The sequence below is a fragment of the Saccopteryx leptura genome, chromosome 2 (assembly GCF_036850995.1).
Source record: "Saccopteryx leptura isolate mSacLep1 chromosome 2, mSacLep1_pri_phased_curated, whole genome shotgun sequence".
In the NCBI taxonomy this organism is placed as follows: Eukaryota; Metazoa; Chordata; class Mammalia; order Chiroptera; family Emballonuridae; genus Saccopteryx; species Saccopteryx leptura.
Window position 1 is genome coordinate 314,470,260 of NC_089504.1, and position 23,979 is coordinate 314,494,238.

Sequence of the window (23,979 nt, forward strand, 5' to 3'; positions counted from 1 at the left end):
GTGGAAACATCAAGCTTGCAATTACACATTCAAGACCAGAGCACAGGTCTACAAAGGAGGTAAAAATTTAGGAATCATCCACACACAGATGAAAGCTGAAGTTATGGGATCAGATAAATGCTAGAAAGAGAGACCTGTACATTGAAGGAGAAGCAGGGAAAATGCATCTCCTCATTTTCTGGGAAAATGAGGTTTCCCAGAAGCAAAAGAAGGTGAGGCTCACTGATAACTTTGACCAGAGCTGTGACAACAGAGCAATAAAGATGAAAGCTTGATCCTACTGGGTGCAGAGAGGATAGGACCTCAATTAGAAAAAGAGGGAGAGCCCTAGCCGGTTGACTCAGTAGGAGATCGTCAGACCAGTGTGTGGATGTCTCAGATTCGATTCCTGGTCAGGGCACACAGGAGAAGCACCCATCTGTTTCTCTACCCTCCCACTCTTGTGCCTCTCTCCCTCTCTCTCTCCCTCTCTCCCTCTCTCTCTCTCTCTCTCTTCCCTTCTTGCAGCCATGTTGCAAGTTGGCCCCGGGCACTGAGGATGGCTCCACAGCCTCTGCCTCAGGCACTGAGAGAGATCAGTTGCTGAGCAATGGAGCAGTGGCCCCAAATGGGCAGAGCATCGCCCCCCAGTGGGCATGCCAGGTGGATCCAGTGGGGCCTCTCTGCCTCCCCCCCTCATTGAATAAAAAATAAATAAATAAATAATAAATTGGGGGAACAAATAAAAGAAATGAGGAAACTGAGAAACAAGTTTGGAAGTTTGTATCAGGGGACTGACCCCTCCTGCCACAGGCTGGATGCCCACAAAGGCAGAACAGAACAGAAAACTGGGGACAGAGTCCGGTACTGACTACCCGGCCCTGAGATGGGTGGAGAAGCTGCTCTGAGGAGAGAAGTCCCTGAGTCAGACAGACGGGTCTCTGCTCGCCCAGCAACCGTGGGATTTAAGGAAATGTTCATCATCTGACATACACAAAATAAGACAGTATAGCCAAAAAGGGAAAGTGACTCAAAGAACCAGGCACACAGAAAGTTAGTCTTAAAAAAGTACTAAATAAGAATGAAAGAGAGGAAGATGAGTCAGACCTGTAACAAGTTAAATTAAGTACAAAGACCAAAATCCTTCTATCTGCAGGTAAGTTTATACATACCCAAAGATACCTTTGCAGAAGAGTTGAGTTAAAAGGACAGACCGCATGTCTACAGTGCAGCGTGTGACAGGTGGGGCACCCTGGGTGTTCACAGACAAGAGGAAAAACCCAGGGGCCACAAACCAGGCACTGGGAAAGGAAGCTCTAGTGTGGTCACCACAGAAGTTTCCGAAGTCACTGATGGGAATCGGCCAGAAACCCTCTGCCTCCAGGGTGCCTTGTGACCCATACTTTGTCACTCTGGATCAGTCAGGATGCTTTCCAAAGTGTTCCATTGTTCTCACTTTTATTCTTTTTTTTTTTTTTTTTTTACAGAGACAGAGAGAGAGTCAGAGAGAGGGATAGACAGGGACAGACAGGAACGGAGAGAGATGAGAAGCATCAATCATTAGTTTTTCGTTGCGCATTGCGCCACCTTAGTTGTTCATTGATTGCTTTCTCATATGTGCCTTGACCATGGACCTTCAACAGACCAAGTAACCCCTTGCTCGAGCCAGCGACCTTGGGTCCAAGCTGGTGAGCTTTTGTTCAAACCAGATGAGCCGGTGCTCAAGCTGGTTACCTCAGGGTCTCGAACCTGGTTCCTCGGCATCCCAGTCCGACGCTCTATCCACTGCACCACTGCCTGGTCAGGCTATTCATATGTTTTTAATAGTTGAGGTTCCTGGGAAGTAGGAACAGCTCTAGGACCTCCAGGAGGAACTCCAGGGCCATTTTCTTTCTTTACTGACTAATATTAAGTATCCAAAAGACACTGTATAAATCAAAAGGACACAGCTTTTACACATTCAAAATACCAAGTTATCTATAATGGTATAGGCTCCCCCAGCTTGTACAATCTTATAATTTATTGCACATGACGTCAGGCTGTTATGATTACTAACTGATCATCAGGAGTCAATATCAAATTTTTGAAATTCCTGTGTTTTGTGCTCAAGAAAAACAGTACTTCTAAATTACAAAAGAAGAGTAGTTCAGCACTTCACAAAATATGTGAAGTGTTTTATTCCCCCTTCCCCATAATAAAACACAATTGAATATGTCATTATATTTTCTCTAGCATTGGATTTTGATCCGTTAGAATTATCAGATAAATGTAACTTACAGCCCTGGTAAAGAAGTATCTTAAATTTTCATAGTATGTTTAAGCACAAACTTCTATTTCAGTATCAGTGTTCCTTATGCTTCCTGTCTTTAGAAAATAAAATGTAAAATATGTCTACAGATAAAAACAATTTCAAAATGTGTAATACTAGAAACTTACCTTAAGAATATACAAATGCTCAACAAGAATAAAGGTACATATACAAATATACAGTGTGTCCGTAAAGTCATGGTGCAATTCTGACTGGTCACAGGAAGGCAACAAAAGACGATAGATATGTGAAATCTGCACCAAATAAAAGGAAAACTCTCCCAGTTTCATACCTATTCAGTGCAGTTCAATGTGGGCTCACGCACAGATTTTTTAGGGCTCCTTAGGTAGCTATCCCATATAGCCTCGACAGACTCGTCACTGACGGATGGCCTACCAGAACGGGGTTTCTCCACCAAACTGCCAGTTTCCTTAAACTGCTTATCCCACCGAGTAATGTTATTCCTATGTGGTGGCGCTTCGTTATAAACACGCCGATATTCACGTTGCACTTTGGTCACGGATTCGAATTTAGCGAGCCACAGAACACACTGAACTTTCCTCTGTACCGTCAACATCTCGACTGGCATGGCTGTGGGCTGCTCCGCTGTATACACGGTGTTACGTCATCATCTGTGCACGCGCACATGTTGCCACATCATCCTACAGAAACTGGGTTTTCCTTTGATTTGGTGCAGCTTTCACATTTCTATTGTCTTTTGTTGCTTTCCTGTGACCGGTCAAAAGTGAACCATGACTTTACGGACACACCGTATATACACTACAGCATTAAGTACTAAGGATGGAGAAAGGGAATGAAAAGAAAGGGGAAGGAGGGGAAGGAAGAGAAAGGGGGGAAAGAGGGGAAAGAGGGGAAAGAGGGGAAAGGGGGGAAAGAGAGGAAAGGAAAAACTCTCCCAGACCTCCAGGATACTTTACTAAATGAACAAGAGCAAGGGAGAGTCATGTGTACAGCATGACCCACCCTTCTGGGTGGAAACGCAAAGCTCAGGGACATTCACTGCTGGGGAAGCAGGAGTACAGGAAGGACAGACACTCTCACTTTCCATGTTTCTCTTTCACTTCTGCTTGAATTGCTCACCAGGTTTCTTTGTTCTTTTGATCAAGCTGTATGGTCAAAGGAGACACAAACCCTTTTTTTTTTTTTTTACACAGAGACAGAGAGAGAGTCAGAGAGAGGGATAGATAGGGACGGACAGACAGGAATGGAGAGAGATGAGAAGAACCAATCATTAGTTTTTTGTTGCAGCACCTTAGATGTTCACTGATTGCTTTCTCATATGTACCTTGACCGTGGGCCTTCAGCAGACCGAGTAGCCCCTTGCTCGAGTCAGAGACCTTGGGTCCAAGCTGGCAAGCTTTGCTCAAACCAGATGAGCCCGCGCTCAAGCTGGCAACCTCGGGATCTTGAACCTGGATCCTCCGCATCCCAGTCCGATGCTCTGTCCACTGCGCCACTGCCTGGCCAGGCACAACCCCTTTTTGTATTCATCTTTTTTACTCCTCTATATTGCTTAAAGCTAATATTACACATTAAAATTTCCCTTTTTAAAAAAGTACTAGTTTCAGGTATAAAACAGTGATTGGATATTTGTGTACTTTATGATGCAATAACCACATTGTCTAGTAACCATATGTCACTATGCACAGTTATTACAATATTATTAACTATAAGTTAAAACTCTTTATATAATAACCTACAGAAAATGCTAATAAGCCAATTAAATTCAAAACTAATGATCAAGGGGAAGAAGTGAGCATTTAATTCAGCTTCTCCTACACAAACTTGCACTACCAGGTAGCCCAAGGAGCAGATGAAGGAAAATTTTCTCTTTACAGAAGAAGTATTCCAGCTTCTACTTAAAGAAATTTCATAATGAAATTATCATCATTGCAACCCCTAATGAATAAATGAAGGAATACTGGCATGGCTCCATGGCAGCAAGCATGAGCAAAAGAGAAATGACCAGACTCTTCCTGATGGAAAATACACCACACATTTTTATACGTATTCTTGGGGAAAAAACCTGAATCTGACTAAACAGCTCTGGATTCAAATACCTACTTACAAGACAGAGACGAACATGTTAAAAGATGGTCAAGTGAGGCCCTGGCCGGTTGGCTCAGTGGTAGAGCGTCGGCCTGGCATATAGAAGTCCCAGGTTCAATTTCCGGTCAGGGTACACAAGAGAAGCACCCATCTGCTTCTCCACCCTCCCCCTTCTCCTTTCTCTCTATCTCTCTCTTCTCCTCCTGCAGCCAAGGCTCCATGGGAGCAAAATTGGCCCGGGCGCTGAAGCTAGTTCCATGGCCTCCACCTCAGGCGCTAGAATAACTCCGGTTGCAGTGGAGCAATGCCCTAGATGGGCAGAGCATCACTCCCTAGTGGGCTTGCCGGGTGGGTCCTGGTTGGGTGCATGCGGGAATCTGTCTATCTGCTGCCCCCCACTTCACTTCAGAAAAATAAAAAAAAAATTTTAATTTACAAAAGGATATTCAAGGGATGTAATAACAGAACAGAGAAAGTAAAAACCTTTACAGAATCAAGTTTTTCTGCAACATATAAACTGCAAGGGAAAAGGAGAGACATGAGGGAAAGCTAGAGAGCAGGGTTTTTTCTAACAGAAGCACTATTAACATTAGGGCCGGATAATCCTTTCCATGTGGAAGCTGGGCTGTGTGGGATTTTAACAGCATCCCTGCATCTACCTATTAGATTGCTATAGCACCCCCCCTTATATAAAGTGTTTCTAGACCATGCCAAGTGCCCCTGGAGGGAGGGGTGAAGAGAGTACAAAAATCTCATCGAGTTGAGAACCACTGCTACAGATGAAGGAACTGACAAGACTTCAGCTAATCACTATGTGTAGACCTTAACTGAATCTTGATTCAAGCAAATAGCAAAAAAGAATTGTAACATTTATGAGACAACTGGAAATTTGAACACTGAATATCTGATGATATTAAGGAATTTATCATCATTTTTAGTTATTATATTTATAGTTATAATAAAGGTATTATAGTTTTTTAAGAGGCTTTATCTTGTAGATATACATGCTAAAATACTCAGCTATAATATTGTCACAAATTTCTTCCAAGTAACACTAAGTACAAGGAAAGTGTGGGAGAGGATTAAAGGAAACAAGATTGGTCATAAATTGATAATCACTGAAGGGGAGTGACGGTTATCTGGGAGCAGCACATTATACTATCTGTGTATAGTATACAAAAGCAGTGTATGTTTGAAATTTTCTGGACCCGGCTGTTTGGCTCAGTGGTAGAGTGTCAGCCCAGCATGTGGATACCCAGGATTCGATTCTTGGTCAGGGCACATAGGAGAGGTGCCCCTCTGCTTCTCTACCCCTCCCCCTCTCACTTCCATCTCTCTCTCTCTCTCTCTCTCTCTCTCTCTCTCTCTTCCTCTCCTACAGCCATCACTTAACAGGAGCAAGATGGCCCTGCGTTCTGAGGATGGCTCCATGGCCTCCACCTCAGGCGCTAAGGAGAGCTCAGCTGCTGAGCAACACAGCAATAACCCAGATGGGCAGAGCATTGGCCACTAGTGGGCTTGCTGGGTGGATCGCAGTGGGGAGCATGCAGGAATCTGTCTCTGCCTCCCTTCCTCTCACTGAATTAAAAAAAAAGGAAAAGAAAAAATAAATTTTCTCTAAAGCAACAAAATTTAACGTCAAGACCATCATGGTAGGTAGCAGCATTCAGCTGAATGCCAAACCAGCCCAGCAACTGAATCTTGAGAACATGGAACCGATTTTCCCTAACCATCCCAGGAATGCTTGCTCGTGTGCATTCAGAAGCTCTAAAATGAACCCATTTCCAAAGGAAAATAATCACCGTCTTTTCAAAGGACAAATTAAAAGTGAATTCCCAAGATACCTTAAGACTCCTGGGATTCACAAAAATATAGTTTAACAGGCGTCCCCAAACTGCGGCCCCCTGAGGCCATTTATCCAGCCCCCACTGCACTTCTGGAAGGGGCACCTCTTTCATTGGTGGTCAGTGAGAGGACCACTGTATTTGGCAGCCCTCCAATGGTCTGAGGAACAATGAACTGGCCCCCTGTGTAAAAAGTTTGGAGACCCCTGGTTTAGAAGATGCTGCTTTAGAGAAATTCCTGGATCGTTGACTACATTAGAGAATCCCATTATATTATTTTCTTGCTCTGTGTTTGTTCCTCCCTGTCACTTATATATATTTGCTAACTTCATTTTACTAAAAACTACCAAAGGCAGTGGTATTTTTAAATTTAGATACAGGATAACAGTTTTAAATTTAGGCACAAAGCATCACCAGAATACAATTTAAATATCCAACAGTAGAGAATATTTTTCCATGAGGCTATTCTTAGAGGTAATAAGGTACACTTAAAAATACATTATATGGCCTGACCAGGTGGTGGCACAGTGGATAGAGCATCGGACTGGGATGTGGAAGGACCCAGGTTCAAGACCCCGAGGTCGCCAGCTTGAGCGCGGGCTCATCTGGTTTGAGCAAAAAGCTCACCAGCTTGGACCCAAAGTCACTGGCTCCAGCAAGGGGTTACTCAGTCTGCTGAAGGCCTGCAGTCAAGGCATATATGAGAAAGCAATCAATGAACAACTAAGAAGTTGCACGCGCAACGGAAAACTAATGATTGATGCTTCTCATCTCTCTCCATTCCTGTCTGTCTGTCCCTGTCTATCTCTGCCTCTGTTAAAAAAAAAAAATACATTATATGGGCCCTGGCCAGTTGGCTCAGTGGTAGAGCATCAGCCTGGCATGCAGGAGTCCCGGCTCAATTCCTGGCCAAGGCACACAGGAGAAGCACCTATCTGCTTCTCCACCCCTCCCCCTCTCCTACCTCTGTCTCTTCCCCTCCCGCAGCCAGGGTTCCATTGGAGCAGAGTTGGCCTGGGCACTGGGGGTGGCTCCATGGCCTCTGCCTCAGTGCTAGAATGGCTCTGATTGCAACAGAGCAACGGCCCAGATGGGCTGAGCATCACCCCCAGGTGGGCGTGCCGGGTGGATCCTGGTCGGGCGCATGCGGGAGTCTGTCTGATTGCCTCTCCATTTCCAACTTCAGAAAAATACAAAAAAAAATACATTATATGGCAAGAACCATATGATTTCACTCATATGTGGGATAGAAAACAGAAAGCAACAAACAAAGAAACAAAAACTCATAGACACAGACAAGGGTGTGGTGGTTACCAGAGGGAAAGGAAGGTGGGGAGAGGTAGAAGAGGGTTAAGGGATCAAATATTGGTGACAGAAGGAGATTTGACTTTGGGGACTGAATGTACAATGTTATATACAGTTAACGTATTAAAGAATTATACACTTGAAACCTAAATAATTGAATTAACTAATGTCACGCCAATAAACAATAAAATTTTAAAGATACATTATACACATATTAGTAGAGCTAAGGAAAAAAGCTTAAAAGCCCACCAGCTTGAACCCAAGGCCGCTGGCTCCAGCAAGGGGTTACTCGGTCTGCTGAAGGCCCGCGGTCAAGGCACATATGAGAAAGCAATCAATGAACAACTAAGGTGTTGCAACGTGCAATGAAAAACTAATGATTGATGCTTCTCATCTCTCTCCATTCCTGTCTGTCTGTCCCTGTCTATCCCTCTCTCTGACTCATTCTGTGTCTCTGTAAATAAATAAATAAATAAATAAATAAAATTTTTTTAAAAATTGAGGTATGCTTTCTTAATATGATAAAAGGCCTAAACCCTCTTATTTAATAAGAAAACATTACAGCAGTGGTCCCCAACCTTTTTTGGGCAACGGACCGGTTTAATGTCAGAAAATATTTTCACAGACCGGCCTTTAGGGTGGGACGGATAAATGTATCACATGACCGAGACAAGCGTCAAGAGTGAGTCTTAGACAGATGTAACAGAGGGAATCTGGTAATTTTTTAAAAATAAAACATCGTTCAGACAAATATAAATAAAACGGAAATGATGTGAGTTATTTATTCTTTCTCTGCAGATCAGTACCAAACGGCCCATGCACCGGTACTGGTCCACGGCCCAGGGGTTGGGGACCACTGCATTACAGCATTTCTACTAAAATCAGGAACAAAGAAAGGATTTCCACTATCTCCACCACTATTCAATATTATATCAATACTACTGGTATAAACCTGTGCGATTAGATTCAAAGTAATCATTTAGCGACATAAGAAGAGATAAAGAGTAGTAAGCCTATCTCTATTTATGCATGCTATGAACCTCTAGTGAACTTATGACACAACTAATTCAAACCATTATTTCAGTAAGATGGCAGGATATAAAAGTAATATTTAAATACAAGTCTTCATAGCCCTGGCCAGTTGGCTCAGTGGTAGAGCATCGGCCCAGCCTGTGGAAGTCCTAGGTTCAATTCCCAGCCAGGGCACAACGGAGAAGTACTCATCTGCTTCTCCACCCTTCCCCCTCTCCTTTCTATCTATCTCTTCCTCTCCCACAGCCAAGGCTCCACTGGAGCAAAGTTGGCCTGGGTGCTGAGGATGGCTCCATGGCCTCTGCCTCAGGTGCTAGAATGGCTCTGGCCACAACGGAGCAACGCCCCAGATGGGCAGAACATCACCCTCTGGTGGGCATGCCGGATGGATCCCAGTCAGGCACATACAGGAGTCTGCCTGACTGCCTCCCCGCTTCTAACTTTGGAAAAATACCCCCTCTCAAAAAATATGTCAAGTCTTCATATAGATAACCAATAACCAATTAGCAAGCAAGTGGGCAAGAAAAGAAAATTACATATTTAGGAACAAACTTATTAACAATGTGCAAAAATTATATAAAGAAAAATTTTAAACAGCTGAGAAACACAAAGGTAGATTTAAATAGAGACATTCTGTTCTTGGATTGAATGACTCAACTTAAAAAAAAGGTCAGTTCTCCCTAAGTTAATTTATAAATTTAATGTAATACAAATAAAATATCAACAGTTCTCTAATGAAATTAAACAACATGCTACTAAAATTCATGTGGAAAAATAAACCTGCAAGAATAAGCAGGAAAAACCCTGGAGACCAATAACCACGAGGCTGGGGCTAGCCCTACCATATTAGAACATACTATTAAAGTCTCCGTAATGAAAACAACTGGGTGCAGTACATAAGTGGACGAACAGCTCACTGGAACAGAATGGAAAGTCAGCAACAGACCCAGGTCAACACAAAACTCCCAGCATGTGATAAAGATGGCATGTCAAATTACTGAGCATATGTGGACTTTTTAATAAGTAGTGCTCGGTCTGACCTGTGGTGGCACAGTGCATAAAGTATTGACCTGGAATGCTGAGGTCGCAGTTCGAAACCCTAGGCTTGCCTGGTCAAGGCACATGCAGGAGTTGATGCTTCCTAGAGCTCCTCCCCACTTTCTGTCTCTATCTCTCTATCTCTCTCTCTCCTCTCTAAAATGAACAAATAAAATCTTAAAAAATAAACAAACAAAAATAAATAGTGCTGGGACAACAGGGTAGCCATTTAGGAAAAAATAAGATTCTATCTCTATGTCATACTATATACAAGAATAAATTCCAAATGGATGAGAGACCTAAAAGTAAAATAAATAAATTAATAAAAACACACAAGTAGTATAAATAAATAAATAAATAAATAAATAAATAAAGTAGGTAAAATACTCTTTAACGACTTGGGATAGAGAAAAGCTGTTAATAAAAGAATCAATAAATGATTGATAAATATTATATGACTACACAAATATTTTTTACAAACTTGCATGGCAAAAATAAAAATCACCATAAAACCAAAAAAAGAAAACTATAAGGGTAAGGGTCAGCAATTCTAGAACTACTTTATGTATACTCAAGGTTGAACAAATAAATCTATTGTATATAACAAGAACTGGGTTTCTCATCGTTAGACACAAAGTTGCAAGCAAGGAAAGAGAGAAGGCTAAAATGAACAGTGTGGTATTGGATGAGAATCAAAGGTATCATTAAGAAAAACTTACCATTTTTAATATAGACAGGTAGAACAGAGGCAAATACAGATGTGTGTGCATAATTAGTATATTTCCTAGCTCTGTCTCCTGAGAAGGTCTAGAAACAATGAGCTCACCTAGTATCAGACCTTGCTTTCTAAAACCTATTCTCTAATAAAAGGAGCCAGGGCTCCCACAAACACAGACAAAACTCATACAAATTACCATTAATTCAGCTATTACTGATGGAAAAAGACTAATATTAATATTAATGGAAAAGTAAGAAAATAATCAGGACAGTAATAAAATGGAACTTCCAAAAAGAACTGGAAACTTAGTAGCAACTGAAAGATGAGCACCGGCCAACTGTTTGAAGCTGTGCGAATTATTGTGCAGTTTCGATTGCGCCAACCATCCAAAGCTTGCTTTATAATCAAATTCCTCTACACCTGTTCTTATTCTTGAGCCCCTCACAAAGCATCGCCAAACATGAAAGCATTCTTCCCCCTGGATGTAAATTCAGTAAACTCAATTTCATATGTAAGTACACAGGCTATGAGAGCATACCAAGCAGAAATCTGCCCCAAACTGATGGTTTATTATAACAAAACAAAAGCTTCATTAAAGAAGTGTATGTCAAGAGAGAAGTGTATGTTAGAAGTGTATACCAAGCAGCCTGAGATAAGACTCCTGTATCACAACACATTTTGTTCAAACAGTGAAACTGAGTGTGTGTGTGTGTGTGTGTGTGTGTGTGTGTGTATCTTGTAAGTGAGACACAGACAGACAATACTTACACATTCCCCTGGGACAAACTATCCTATCAAAAAAGATGTGAGAAATTCAATAAATGGGCTTTTTTTTTTTCTCTTATGGGGAGATATATGTCCACCTAGTAAGTTTATGTTATAATATTAAAAGATGTCATCATTAAGGGGAAATTTCTCTGAATAAATTTCAAAAATAATTTCCCATCCCTAATTAAAAAATCAAAATGCTCTCCAATAAGAAATCCGTCACAACCAGAACGAAAACAGAGCTAATTTATAAAAATTTTCAAATAAACATTTCATAAATACTGTTCCCAAGGCAGTTATGATTGTTAACATATTTATGTAAAAGACACTAATTTAATAAAGGACAAAAACAAAAAGGTTTACAGATATGTCTCTGGAATCCTGTTGCATCTGTCCCACCTGCAACCTTGGGACTTCAGGACAATGCTCTAACCAACCCAGCTATCTCGCCAGGGCTGGCTCAAACTTTTAAAATCATCTCACCTGGGCCTGACCAGGCAGTGGTGCAGTGGATAGAGCGTCAGACTGGGATGCAGAAGACCCAGGTTCGAGACCCCGAGGTCACCAGCTTGAGCGTGGGCTCATCTGGTTTGAGCAAAAATTCACCAGCTTGGACCCAAGGTCGCTGGCTCAAACAAGGGGTTACTCAGGTCTGCTGAAGGCCCGCGGTCAAGGCACATATGAGAAAGCAATCAATGAACAACTATTGCAATGCACAATGAAAAACTAATAATTGATGCTTCTCATCTCTCTCTGTCCCTGTCTATCCCTCACTCTGACTTTCTCTCTCTGTAAAAAAATAAAATAAAATAAATAATTAAAATCATCTCACCTGGATTATTATAATAGCCTTCTTACTGATCTACTTGTCAACCTTTGCCTCTCTCCAGTTTATTCTCCAGGTAGCAGCCAGGGTGAAACTTTCAAAGATTAAGCCAAATCGTTTACTCCTCAAAATATACCGTTTGCTCTGCATAAAGTCCAAAATATTCTGTGTTCAAATGTCTCCTTCTCAAGGTCTTTCATAATCACAGCACGTGAAAGTAGCCTTATACTGCCCCCAGCCCTCTCTCTTCTCCCAACACGATTTTTCTTTTCTTCTGTCACGTACATCTGTTCATCTCTCTCTCCTTCTCCTCCTCCTCGCACTGCCCCTCCCCACCAGAATGTAAGTAAGGAGAGAACAGGACTCTGTTTTGCTGTTGCTATCTTCCTAGGACCAAGAACAGTGCCTGGCAATCCCATGAAAATCAGGAACAAAATAAAATTACAAAATATTGTATGTCAGCTATGAAATTGGTAAATTTATAATTTTTGAACCTTTAAATGATTGAAATACACTTCAAACATTAAAATGAAGTTTTAAAAAATCTTCAGTGCACAAACAGCTCAGCAAATATTTACATCTGTATACAGTTATGTAACCACCACCCAAGCTCAAGATAGAACACTTCCTGAACCTCAGAAGCTCCCTGGGGCTTTTCTCAGTCAGTAACCCCCCAGAGGTGAGCACTAGCCTGACTTATCTCACCCAATTATGCCTGTACTTGAACCTCACACAAGTAGACTCAAACAGTAAACGCTTTTATGTCTGGCTTCTTTTATTCAACCGTGTATCTGAGATTCATCTATATTGTTGCATGCATCAGTCATGCATTCGTTTTTTAAAATCACTGATGAGAATTCCATTTTATAAATATACCACAATTTATCCAATTCTTTGTTAATGACATTTAGATGGTTACAATTTGGGGGTAATATAAATAGTGCTCCATAAATAATCGTGGGTATGTCTTTTCGTGGAAATACTCATCTGCAGATTGGCAAAGTTTTTGCTTGGCTGGATTTTGGGGGGAGAGGGTTAATGACACCTTAGATTGCTGAGGATGCAGGGAACTAGTAGGGGGCACTGTTGGTGAGAGTCTAAATGGGAATAACCTTTCTACAGGACAATCTGGCCAGAGGCACAAGAAGCCTAAAAATATCTGTGCCCTCTGACTAATAATTCTACTTCAAGGAAGTTTCTTATTGAGTACTTACACGTGCCAGATCTTCTTATAAGTGTTTTATATGTATTAACTCATCTGACTTATTCTAAGGAAATAGAGATGTTCACGATGGTTTGTTTTAGAACGATGTTAACCATCCATTATTGGGAAATACAAGTAGTAATAAACTAAGTAAAAAACTAATAAGAGGGAAATGGTTTTAAAATGTATTGTTCTCCTATGAAATTAAACATTCTGCAGCCACTGAAAATGTTTTTAAAGATACAGAAAAAAAGTATATATTAATGAAAGAAGTTAGGTAACAGTGGAATGCATAAAATGAATTCTAGTTTGTTTTTAATACATACATATATCTTAAATATTAAAACTGTGGCAATCTTTGGAAGACATGGCACTTTCATATTCTTGATACATTTCTGTACCTCCCAGTTTTTCTTTATTACTTTTGTCAATCAAAAAGAATACATGACAAAAAAGTCTAACAAACAAAAGTGTTACAGTCTAACAGAAAGACAAAGACTGAAATACAATACAATTTAATTAGGATAATGATGTAGTTTTGCATAGGATCATATTAAGTGTGCTATGGAAAGAAAGCTAGCCTAGTCACTAGGGGGTGGAACATTATCAAGAAAGCTCTCTATTGTCTTCCAAGGGCTCAGAGAAGAACTCCCATCTCTATCTAGGTTGGAAGGAAACTTCCCAGGAAAATCCTGTTAATTCCAGGCCCCTAGGGTATCAATTATACATTGTACCCAGCAAGTGTTCTTTTCCCCTCTGGCTTACAAACAAGTCTTAGGCAGACTGAGGGTGAGAATTCCTGAACACCAAGGAGACAGAGTTCAACAGCCGTCAACCTGAAGGAGGCAGCTGCCTATCCACCCTACTGCCTGGCTGGAAAGCATCAAGCAAGGGTCCTCCTTCCCTGTCAGAATCAATTTTCAGATGCTCAGATGTAAGAAACTTCAGCAGAATAAACCCAAATTTATATCATAATTCACTGATTCTTTGACTTTAAAAAAATTCTACTTCAATAATAAAATTATCAAGAAATGATCCAGGTAAAAGCAATTCTCTCTACCCACCCACCTCCTCTCTCTTCCTCTTCTGCAAATGGACCAGCCCTGGAAACCAAGGGAAAGATGAGCATGGGAATGAAAGTACTAAGCTCTACCTTGGTACTTGAAGGACCAATTCTCACATAAGCAAATGATATTTAATTAATACATAAGGAGATTTTGCTGTGTTCAAAAAAACACTCATTTCATGGTACAATAAATATTACAGTAAATACTGATTACAGGAAAAACATAGAGACTCCAAATTACCATACTTCATTAAGAACTAATCTTGCCCCTGGCTGGTTGGCTCAGTGGTAGAGCATCTGCCGGGAGCATGTAAGTCCCAGGTTTGATTTCCAGTCAGGGCACACAGGACAAGCAGCCATCTGCTTCACCCCTTCCCCTCACAGGCGCACTTTCTCTTTCTCTTCTCCCACAACCATGGCTTGAATGGTTGGAGCAAGTTGGCCCTCAGTGCTGAGGATGGCTCCATGGCAGGCCTCAGGTGCTTAAATAGCTGGGTTGCTGAGCAACAGAGTAGCAGTTCCAGATGGGCAGATCGTCAGTTCCAGACAGGATTGCCAGGTGGATCCTGGTCAGGGCACATGCAGAAATCTGTCTCTCTGTCTCCCTGCCTCTTACTTAAAAAAAAAAAAAAAAACTAAAACTAAACTTGCTACTAAAAAACTGCTTTTGCATGGCAGAGCAATATACTAAATTTTCTAATTTCTGACACCTGAACCACATTAAATTCTCAAGGACTGTTGCTAAAAAACAAACAAACAAACACCTCTGGGTTCAAAAAATATATCTGAGTCACTTCCACAAATATAAAGCCATACTAATTTATGTGACAAAGCAGAGTATACTTGTTGTGGCCTTGCTCTCTCTCCTTCACATATGCCCTCTTTACTTTCCCTTCAACTTCTCCTGTTTTCAAATTTATATTGATATTTAAATGAATTACAAAATTCTCCATAAACTAACTGCAGCTTTTCATGGTTATAGTGTTAAGTGACCCAAATTAAGATAATTCTACCCTAAAATTTACTCCCCTATAAAATCTCTACATTGCACAGTGGAACAAATTTCTTTTCTTTTTTTTTTTTTCCTGGAAACCGGGAGAGACAGTCAGACTCCCGCATGCGCCCCACCGGGATCCACTCGGCACGCCCACCAGAGGGCGACGCTCTGCCCACCAGGGGGCGATGCTCTGCCCCCCCCCCCCCCGGGGCGTCACTCTGTTGCGACCAGAGCCACTCTAGCACCTGGGGCAGAGGCCAAGGAGCCATCCCCAGCGCCCGGGCCATCTTTGCTCCAATGGAGCCTCCCTACGGGAGGGGAAGAGAGACAGAGAGGAAGGAGAGGGGGAGGGGTGGAGAAGCAGATGGGCTCTTCTCCTGTGTGCCCTGGCCGGGTATCGAACCCGGGACTTCTGCACGCCAGGCCGACGCTCTACCACTGAGCCAACCGGCCAGGGCTGGAACAAATTTCTTATGCAGCTAAAATAGTTCTTTGAAAAATAAGTACTAACATAATCACTAGGGATTCTGGCTGTATTCTATATGTAACCTAGATTTTTGGGTGTTGAAATAGAATTTGCAAGATTTAGCATGCTCAAATTTCAGTTTTACATACAATTGAAATAGAGAAAAACATCGGTTTGGAGTAAGAGAACTTTGGATAATTTATTCTTAATTACATGTGATGTGGTTGTAGTAATATTCCCCAAGCATAGACAAGGTTGTTGAAGATTATCTGATAGAAAAATAACGACGCTTTCTTTTAGTGACAGTATATCGAATTCTTCTCTGTTGTTACTGTCAGAACTGTGCACCCTTGAAAACTGATTAAGGAAAACTAACTGTACTTGAAAATTAAGTGAAAAGTAACTGTATCTAGCACTCAACACGGAAAAGAACGCTGTAGTTGAAATGGTTTTCTCTCCCAGGGCCAGTAGAGGGAGACTAAGACATCTGGCCCGGTCGTGCAGTGTGTCTGTAAAATTGGGGAGGGGGGGGAGCGGAGGCTGTATTTAAATGTCCTGCTGTCAATCAAAGGACACTTCCTACAATCACAGTCACCATTTCTGCTATTACCCGTGAGCTTACTCTCACCAAGATTCAACACCAAACGGTGCTTGGGGAACCTGCTTCACCTAAAGGTGACCGCAGGCTTTCCCACAACACCCAAATAAGGACTTTGGGAGCCCAACCCCAACTAGTTTCTTTGTTTAAATGCCTGCGAATCCCTCCCACGCCGGAGTCAAGAGGCTGTGGCGCCGCCCTTTATTAGCCTCACACTTTGATTACAAAACACATGAGTCGGCGGCCTGGCGGCGGAGGCGGCTGGAGCTCTCACAAACGTCAAACCCGAAACGCCGGCGGCCGTGCCGACGCTCGCCGCCCCCGCCACCCGACCCAAAGTACCACCGGCCGGCGAAAGTTCGCCCGCATCAGCCCCCGGGCGCCAGCCCCGCATCGTCTGAGTGTCGCCACCCCCTCGGGCGACGAGAAATTTCACTCTTTGTAAAGTTTGAGCGGCGACGCGGGGGGTTTGGGACGGGAGGCTGTCCCTTCTGGCCCCGCTGCCCACTCCATCCGCTCCGCCTCCGCCAGGACGGGGTGTGCTGGGCGGCCGGGTGGGGGGCACCGTCCGAGCCCATCTGCCTCCCAGCCTGAGACGCCCGGGACCCCCGGCCCCCAACTTCCGACTGGCATCTTTTAAATCCCCGAGAGTGCCTCATCTGTTGCTCTGTTTACTCCGCGGAGCCCCGCCGGGCTGGCGTTGCCGACGCCCCCGTCCCAGCGCCCCCGGCGGAGGAAGTTTGATAAAGACCCGGAGAAGGGGGCGCGACGGAGAACGGCCGGGGGAGGGACGAGGGCGATTTCTGCAGGAGACCCTGGGCTGGGCGACCCGGTTGCCGCCGGGAAGGAAGGCGCGGCGGCCGGCGGGGCAAAGCAGCCGGGCGGGCGGCGACTCCGGGCCGGGAGCCCCGGGCGGGTGGCCGGGCGGGCGGGGCGGCGGCCGGGCTGCGGGCGCCGCGAGGGGCGGCGGGCCCGGCCGGCGCTCCGCCCGCCACCTGCGCCGGCGCCTGCCCCGGCCGCGTCCACTCGCCCCGGTCGCCCCCTGCCAACTTCTCGGCCGACCCCCTTTGTTCCCGTTTGTTGTGGCGACTCTTCGCCCGGCCGGGCGATCCCACCAGCCCCCCTCTGCCTGCCCGGCGCCCGGCGAGCCCGGGGCCCCGAGCGTCCCGCTGCCCGGGCCGGGGGCTTGGTGCCCGGGCCGCGGGGCGCTCGGGCGGCGCGGCGGCCCGGAAGAAGGGGGTGCGGGCGGTCGGCGCGGCGGCGGCGGCTGGCCGGTGGCCGGCGGCGGCGGCAGCGGGGCTGGAGGAGGTTTATTTACCTGCCGTGGAACCAGTCCTTGCAGATATCGCACTCGATCATGAAGCGGCTCACGTCGTACGGCTGCCGGCACACACAGTACACCGGCGGGGGCGGCGGGGGCGCCGAGGCCCGGCCCGGAGCCGCCACCGATACGGCTGCCGCGGCGGCTCCCGCTGCTGCTCCTGCGGCCACCGCCGCCACCGCTCCGGCCATCTTTAAAAAACACACACACGCTCGCTCGCTGCTCCGCTTGCCGACTGGAGCGAGCGCGGCCGCCAGCCAGCGCCGCCTCCTGCAGCAGCCGGAGCAGCAGCCAAGGAGGCGGCGGCGGCGCCTAAGTGAGCGCGCGTGCGCGCGCGGGGCCGCGGGCCGAAGAGGCGGGGGAAGCGGCGCGCGTGCACGGCGCGCGGGGTCCCGGCACAGCGCCTTCCGGCGCTCCGCGCGGGACCGTGCGTCTCGCGCACGTCGTCTGGCCGCCTGCGCGCGCGCCCCGCTCCCTCAGCGTTTGTCGGGCGGAGGGAGCGGCTGAAGGACACACGGGGCGGAGGAGGCGGGGGGAGGCCGAGGCTCCCTGAGGACACGCGCTCTGGCGCGGGGCGCGCGGCCTCCGGAGGACGGCGGGCGCGTGTGGAAAGCCGGCTCCGGCGCTCTGAGCGAAAGCGAGGCCCGGGAAGTTCCTGCGCAGTAAGCCGCGGCACACGCTGCGTCTGTGCTCGGAGGACGGGAACCGGGGAAGTTAGAGCCCCCGCCAGGGCCACCTCCGGACGAGGGCGACGCTTACATCCATTAGCAACCGCCCCGCAACCTCCGAGCGGCCGAACCGGGGGCTAACAGCACGCAAGGCTGGCTGTGCCCCGCTTGGGTGCAGGAGTGGGCTGCGTGGGGGGCGTCATCCAAACTTCTAAAACCGCCCACCCGAATTCCCACCGACCAGCTAGGAAATGAAAGTGTCGCTAGAGCCCTGGTAGGCGAAAGAGGTTGTTCCCAAGAGGAGTTCATTAATGTCTGTGAGCGGAGAGGGACCAGCTCTGAAATGTGGTTGGTGGAGAAAGAACTGAAGGGGGACCCCGCGAGTTTATAAATTACACGACTTAGCTGCGAATGCTTCCAGTCCCAAGTTTGGAAGATAGGGATATCATTCTAAGTGACAGTGACACTTTGGAATACCGCAAAAAAAAACGAATAATATGGTACTTGACATATAATAGGCCATTAATAAATACTTTTGAATGAAGGATAAGATTGATAAGAATGAAAACAGCTAATAAATACTAAATAGAGGGGGGGTGCGTTGAAATCATAAGTACGCAGATTGGAAGGAATGTAAAGGATTATTGAATCAGATATTTGTACCTGAATCTCAGGGGCGACATCTATCATTAGGAAAAGCCCATCTCACCCAGCCCCAGGCAAAGAATCGCAGATCTAGTCTAACCTTTTTATAATTGAGGAAAGTGAGTAACTGGCCTACACTCTCAGATCTGGGTTGAAGCTACAGTTTAAATTTCTTAATTATGTATCCAGTCTTTTTTCTACCACAGCAGAAAAAGAAACACCTGGAAATCAGAGTTGGCTACAAAGTGAAACAATTAGGAACATACTTCTGGAGGAAAAAAAAAATGTAATTGTGGCCTTTGTTGGGAGGCATCGTGGACTGGTGGAGTGGAAAGGGTTTGCTTTATATAATCTATGTGACCTTGGGTAGGTCACTCCATTTCTCTTGAACCTAGATCCTGGAAGATCTGTTCAGAGAAAAATTATGGGTATAATGCCTTCTATAACTACTTCACAGAGGGTTTATAACAAGCAAAAGGGATCGTGTATTTTTAAAAGCACATTATTGTAGGAGATGTGTGTTACCAGGAGGACAGCACAACAGTGCGTCAGGGGAGGGAAGGCAGCCTGAGCCCTCATGTTTGACCCAGGGAAGCCACCAGGTGGGCGGTGGTCTCCTCACCTTCCTGGAAGGGCCACCAGGCTTTGGGATGTCAGCATGGTGGAGGGTTAGACTACAACCTGGCAGAGGAGGGGGCAGCAGCAGCGATGGGAGATTGGTTACATACAAGAGAATTGATCTAATAAGTAAATATACAGTAGTCCCACCCCTTTTCTGTGGTTTCACTTTCCACAGTTTCAGTTACCTGGGATCAACCTTGATCTGAATGTATTAAATTGAATATTCCAGAAATAAACACTTCATTAGTTTTAAGGTGCACATGGTTCTAACTAGCGTGATGAAACCTCACCCATCTGCTCCATCCTGCCTGCATGGGGCAGCAGCCCTTGTCTGGTGTCTTTACACTGTATATACACTACCACCCAGAGTCATTTGGTACCATCTTAGTTATCATTTTGACAGGCATAGTATCACAGTGTTTGTGTTCAAGTAACCCTTATTTCACTGAACAGTGACTCAAGCTCAAGAGTAGTGATGCTGGAAATTTGGATATACTAGAGAAACCATAAACTTTATCATAGATAGGTATTTATATGGGAAAAGAAAACAGTGTATATAGGGTTTAGCACTCTCCATGGTAGCAGGCAGGAAATACCCGCCACAGATAAGGGGGGACTATTGTAGAAAATGGGAGACAGCTTTCTCACTGTTGAGGATGAGAGTTACAAAACCTTTTGGTGATGGATTGGCAATGGAGGTATCAACCTATTTCTATTTATAGAAATAGATATAGGCATATAAGTATGTACATACATGTTCTGTCCACTGAGAGGTCTTGGGAGTAGTGATACAACAAAAACAATGAGTACCTCTAGCCCAGATCTTGGTTTCTAAATACCATTCTTCTCTTCATTTTTTTATTCTTGGCCAAATGGTTGGTTCCAGCGCTGGAGGAGACAAAGTACAGGATAAGCCTGGAGCCTCTAGTTATGCCAGGAAATAAGGATATGCTCAAAGAACAATGAGACAGATCAAAAGGACACAGTCCAACTTGTGTCTCACTGACCAAATCTGGAACAAATTGAGCTTCAAAATAAAAAAAATGAGCCCTGGCCGGTTGGCTCAGCGGTAGAGCGTCGGCCTGGCGTGCGGGGGACCCGGGTTCGATTCCCGGCCAGGGCACATAGGAGAAGCGCCCATTTGCTTCTCCACCCCCCCCTTCCTCTCTGTCTCTTTCTTCCCCTCCTGCAGCCAAGGCTCCATTGGAGCAAAGATGGCCCGGGCGCTGGGGATGGCTCCTTGGCCTCTGCCCCAGGCGCTAGAGTGGCTCTGGTCACGGCAGAGCGACGCCCTGGAGGGGCAGAGCATCTCCCCCTGGTGGGCAGAGCGTCGCCCCATGGTGGGAGTGCCGGGTGGATCCTGGTCGGGCGCATGCGGGGAGTCTGTCTGACTGTCTCTCCCCGTTTCCAGCTTCAGAAAAATACAAAAAATAAAAAAATAAAATAAAATAAAAATAAAAAAATAAATAAATGATAATAATGTATTATAACCCATCCAATAGCATAGGCAACCATACAGATATAAATAAAGATAAAAGTTTGAAATGGAGCCTGACCAGGTGGTGGCATAGTGGATAAAGTGTTGGACTGGGACGCAGAGGATCCAGGTTCGAAACCCCGAGGTCACTGGCTTGAGTGTGGGATCATAGACATGACCTCATGGTCACTGGCTTGAGCCCAAAGGTCTCTGGCTTGAAGTTCAAGGTTGCTGACTTGAGCAAGGGGTCACTCACTCTGCTGTAGCCTCCCCCTCCCCCCGTCAAGGTACACAAGAGAAAGCAATCAATGAACAACTAAGGTGCCGTAACAAAAAATTAATGCTTCTCATCTCTCTCCCTGCCTGTCTCTCTGCCCCTTCTGTCACTCTTTCTGTCTCTCTGTCTCTGTCTCTCTCTCTGTCTCTGTCAAAAAAAATGTTTGAAAAGGATTGGAATCTTTATGTAGTTTCAAAGTCTCACCCCACCAAATTGAGTAATTTCACAGTGAAGTCAGATATCATCTTAAGTGATCAAGTGCCATCAGCAACAGGACAATTAAAATCATGCACCACCTGATAGGTTCCAATGAGCATAGTAGCTTCACTTCTGCATTTCTGCGTGGTCTACTTAGTCAAGTCTCCAGTTTGGAAATGCAGCTACTTTTAAAGATACATCAAGAAATCAGCAAAAATAAAAACACTATAAGGAACACAAATCTGCAAAGGAAGGTTAAAGAAATTGCAAACACAAAGATTTGATCTTGAGAAGAAAGGGATGAAGGCTAGCACTCGCAGGAATGCCAAAATCTTAGTGATAAGCTTCATGCATGGTCATTCAGAGTATATACTTGGGTTCTACAATCTATCTCTGTGACAATTTACTAACCGTTGAGTTTTAGTTTTCTCATTTAATGGGGATGATAAGAATACCTCACAGGGCTGGGTGCATTAAATGAGATAAGAAAGTGCTGGTCACAATTCTTGATAATCCATATAGCTGTTCGCTATAACTATGAATAATTATCTGTTTAACAATAATGCAAAGGCCTTGGCCCTGGCTGGTTGGCTCAGTGATAGAGTGTTGGCCTGACGTGTAGATGTCCTGGGTTTGATTCCTGGTTAGGGCACACAGGAGAAGCAACCATCTGCTTCTCTACCCCTCCCCCTCCTCCCTCCCTCCCTCTTTCTCACTCTCTCTCTCTCTCTCCCCCCTTCTCCCTCTCTCTCTTCCTGTCTCACAGCCATGGCTCAATTAGATTGAGCACACCAGCTACGGGCACTGAGAATGTCTCCATGGAGCCTCCGCCTCAAGCACTAAAAATAGCTCAGTTGCTAACATGGCCCCAGATGGGCAGAGCATCAGCCCCAGATGGGGGTTGCCAGGTGGATCCCAGTCGGGGCACATGCAGGAGTCAGTCTTTCTATCTCCCCTTCACTCACTTGGAAAAGAAGAAAATAATAATAATACAAAGGCCTGAAGAGCACCTAGAAAGTTAGGAGAAAAGACTAGGGGAGTCTTATCCCAAAGACAAGGAAGGGAAAGAATTTCAGAAAGAACATTTCTCGAAGAAAGACACCCAGCTCCATGCCAGCATTGGTTGGCAATGACTATGCAACCCCTTCTGCCTTTCTTCTTTGCAGGTAATCCAGTACCTACAGATCTTTTTTCATTTTTATATCAAATCCAAATTGCTCTGTTGTTTGGTTTTAACATTCCACTTGTCCTTAAACCCCATTTCTCTGAAAAAGAATGTTTGCTCCAACCTAAAAGCTCCATTTTGTACTACTACCAATATTTATCTATCTCCATGACCATGGCTGCTAGTCTCTTCCTTAGTATTCCCTCTCCCTTTTTCTTCAAACCTCTGTTCAGTGTATGTGTATATCTGATATATAGAGAGTCTCCTTAAATACTCCCAGCGCTGTGCCCCCACGCCTCCATCACTTATCTAATGAGAGATGCTCATGGGCGTGTGCCACATGTATGGACAGTGTAGAGGCAGAGAAAAAGTAGATAGCCGCTGTATCAGACTGTCTCCTTGTAAAAAGCTCCATCTGTGCCCAGTCTAACCATGAGAAAAACATCAGACAGATTCCAATAGAGGGGCATTCTACATAGTACCTAGCCAGTGTTCCTTAAAACTGTCAAGGTCACCCTGGCCGATTGGCTCAGTGGTAGAGTGTCGGCCTGGCGTGTAGAAGTCCCGGGTTCGATTCCCGGCCAGGGCACACAGGAGAGGTGACCATCTGCTTCTCCACCCCTCCCCCTCTCCTTCCTCTCTGTCTCTCTCTTCCCCTCCCGCAGCAGCCGAGGCTCCATTGGAGCAAAGATGGCCCGGGCACTGGGGATGGCTCCTTGGCCTCTGCCCCAGGCGCTAGAGTGGCTCTGGTCGCAACAGAGCAACGCCTGGAGGGGCAGAGTATCGCCCCCTGGTGGGAAGAGCGTCGCCCCTGGTGGGCATGCCAGGTGGATCCCGGTCGGGCACATGCGGGAGTCTGTCTGACTGTCTCTCCCCGTTTCCAGCTTCAGAAGAATACAAAAAAAAACAAAAACTGTCAAGATCACCTGACCGGGTGGTGCACAATGGATAGAGTGTCAGACTGGGACACAGAGGACCCAGGTTTGAAATGGCGAGGTCGCTGGCTTGAGCGCGGGCTCATCTGGTTTGAGCAAAAGCTCACCAGGTTGGACCCAAGGTCACTGGCTCGAGCAAGGGGTTACTCGGTCTTCTGTAGCCCCCCACCCCCCATTCAAGGCACATATGAGAAAGCAATCAATGAACAACTAAAGTGCCACAACAAAGAATTGATGCTTCTCATCTCTCTCCCTTCCTGTCTGTCCCTATCTGTTCCACTCTCTGTCAAAAAAAAATAAACAAAAATACTGTCAAGGTCATAACCAACAAGGAAGCCTGAGAAACTGTCACAGCCAAGAGGAACCTAAGGAAACATGACAACTAAATGTAACCTGGTATCCTAGATGAGATCCTAAAAGAGAAAAAGAACATTAGGTTAAAATGAAGGCAAT

General features: G+C 45.3%; 1 protein-coding gene across 1 annotated transcript in view; it reads right to left on the minus strand.

Annotated features, from left to right (window-relative positions):
• The window catches only part of KDM7A (lysine demethylase 7A), a 66,628-nt gene extending 48,778 nt beyond the window's left edge, over positions 1-17,850 (minus strand). The window contains exon 1 of the mRNA XM_066362860.1: positions 17,538-17,850. Coding sequence (XP_066218957.1) covers positions 17,538-17,731 — 194 coding nt within the window. The 5' untranslated portion in view covers positions 17,732-17,850. The remainder of the gene's footprint in view (positions 1-17,537) is intronic.
• Between the last annotated feature and the right edge of the window lie 6,129 nt (positions 17,851-23,979).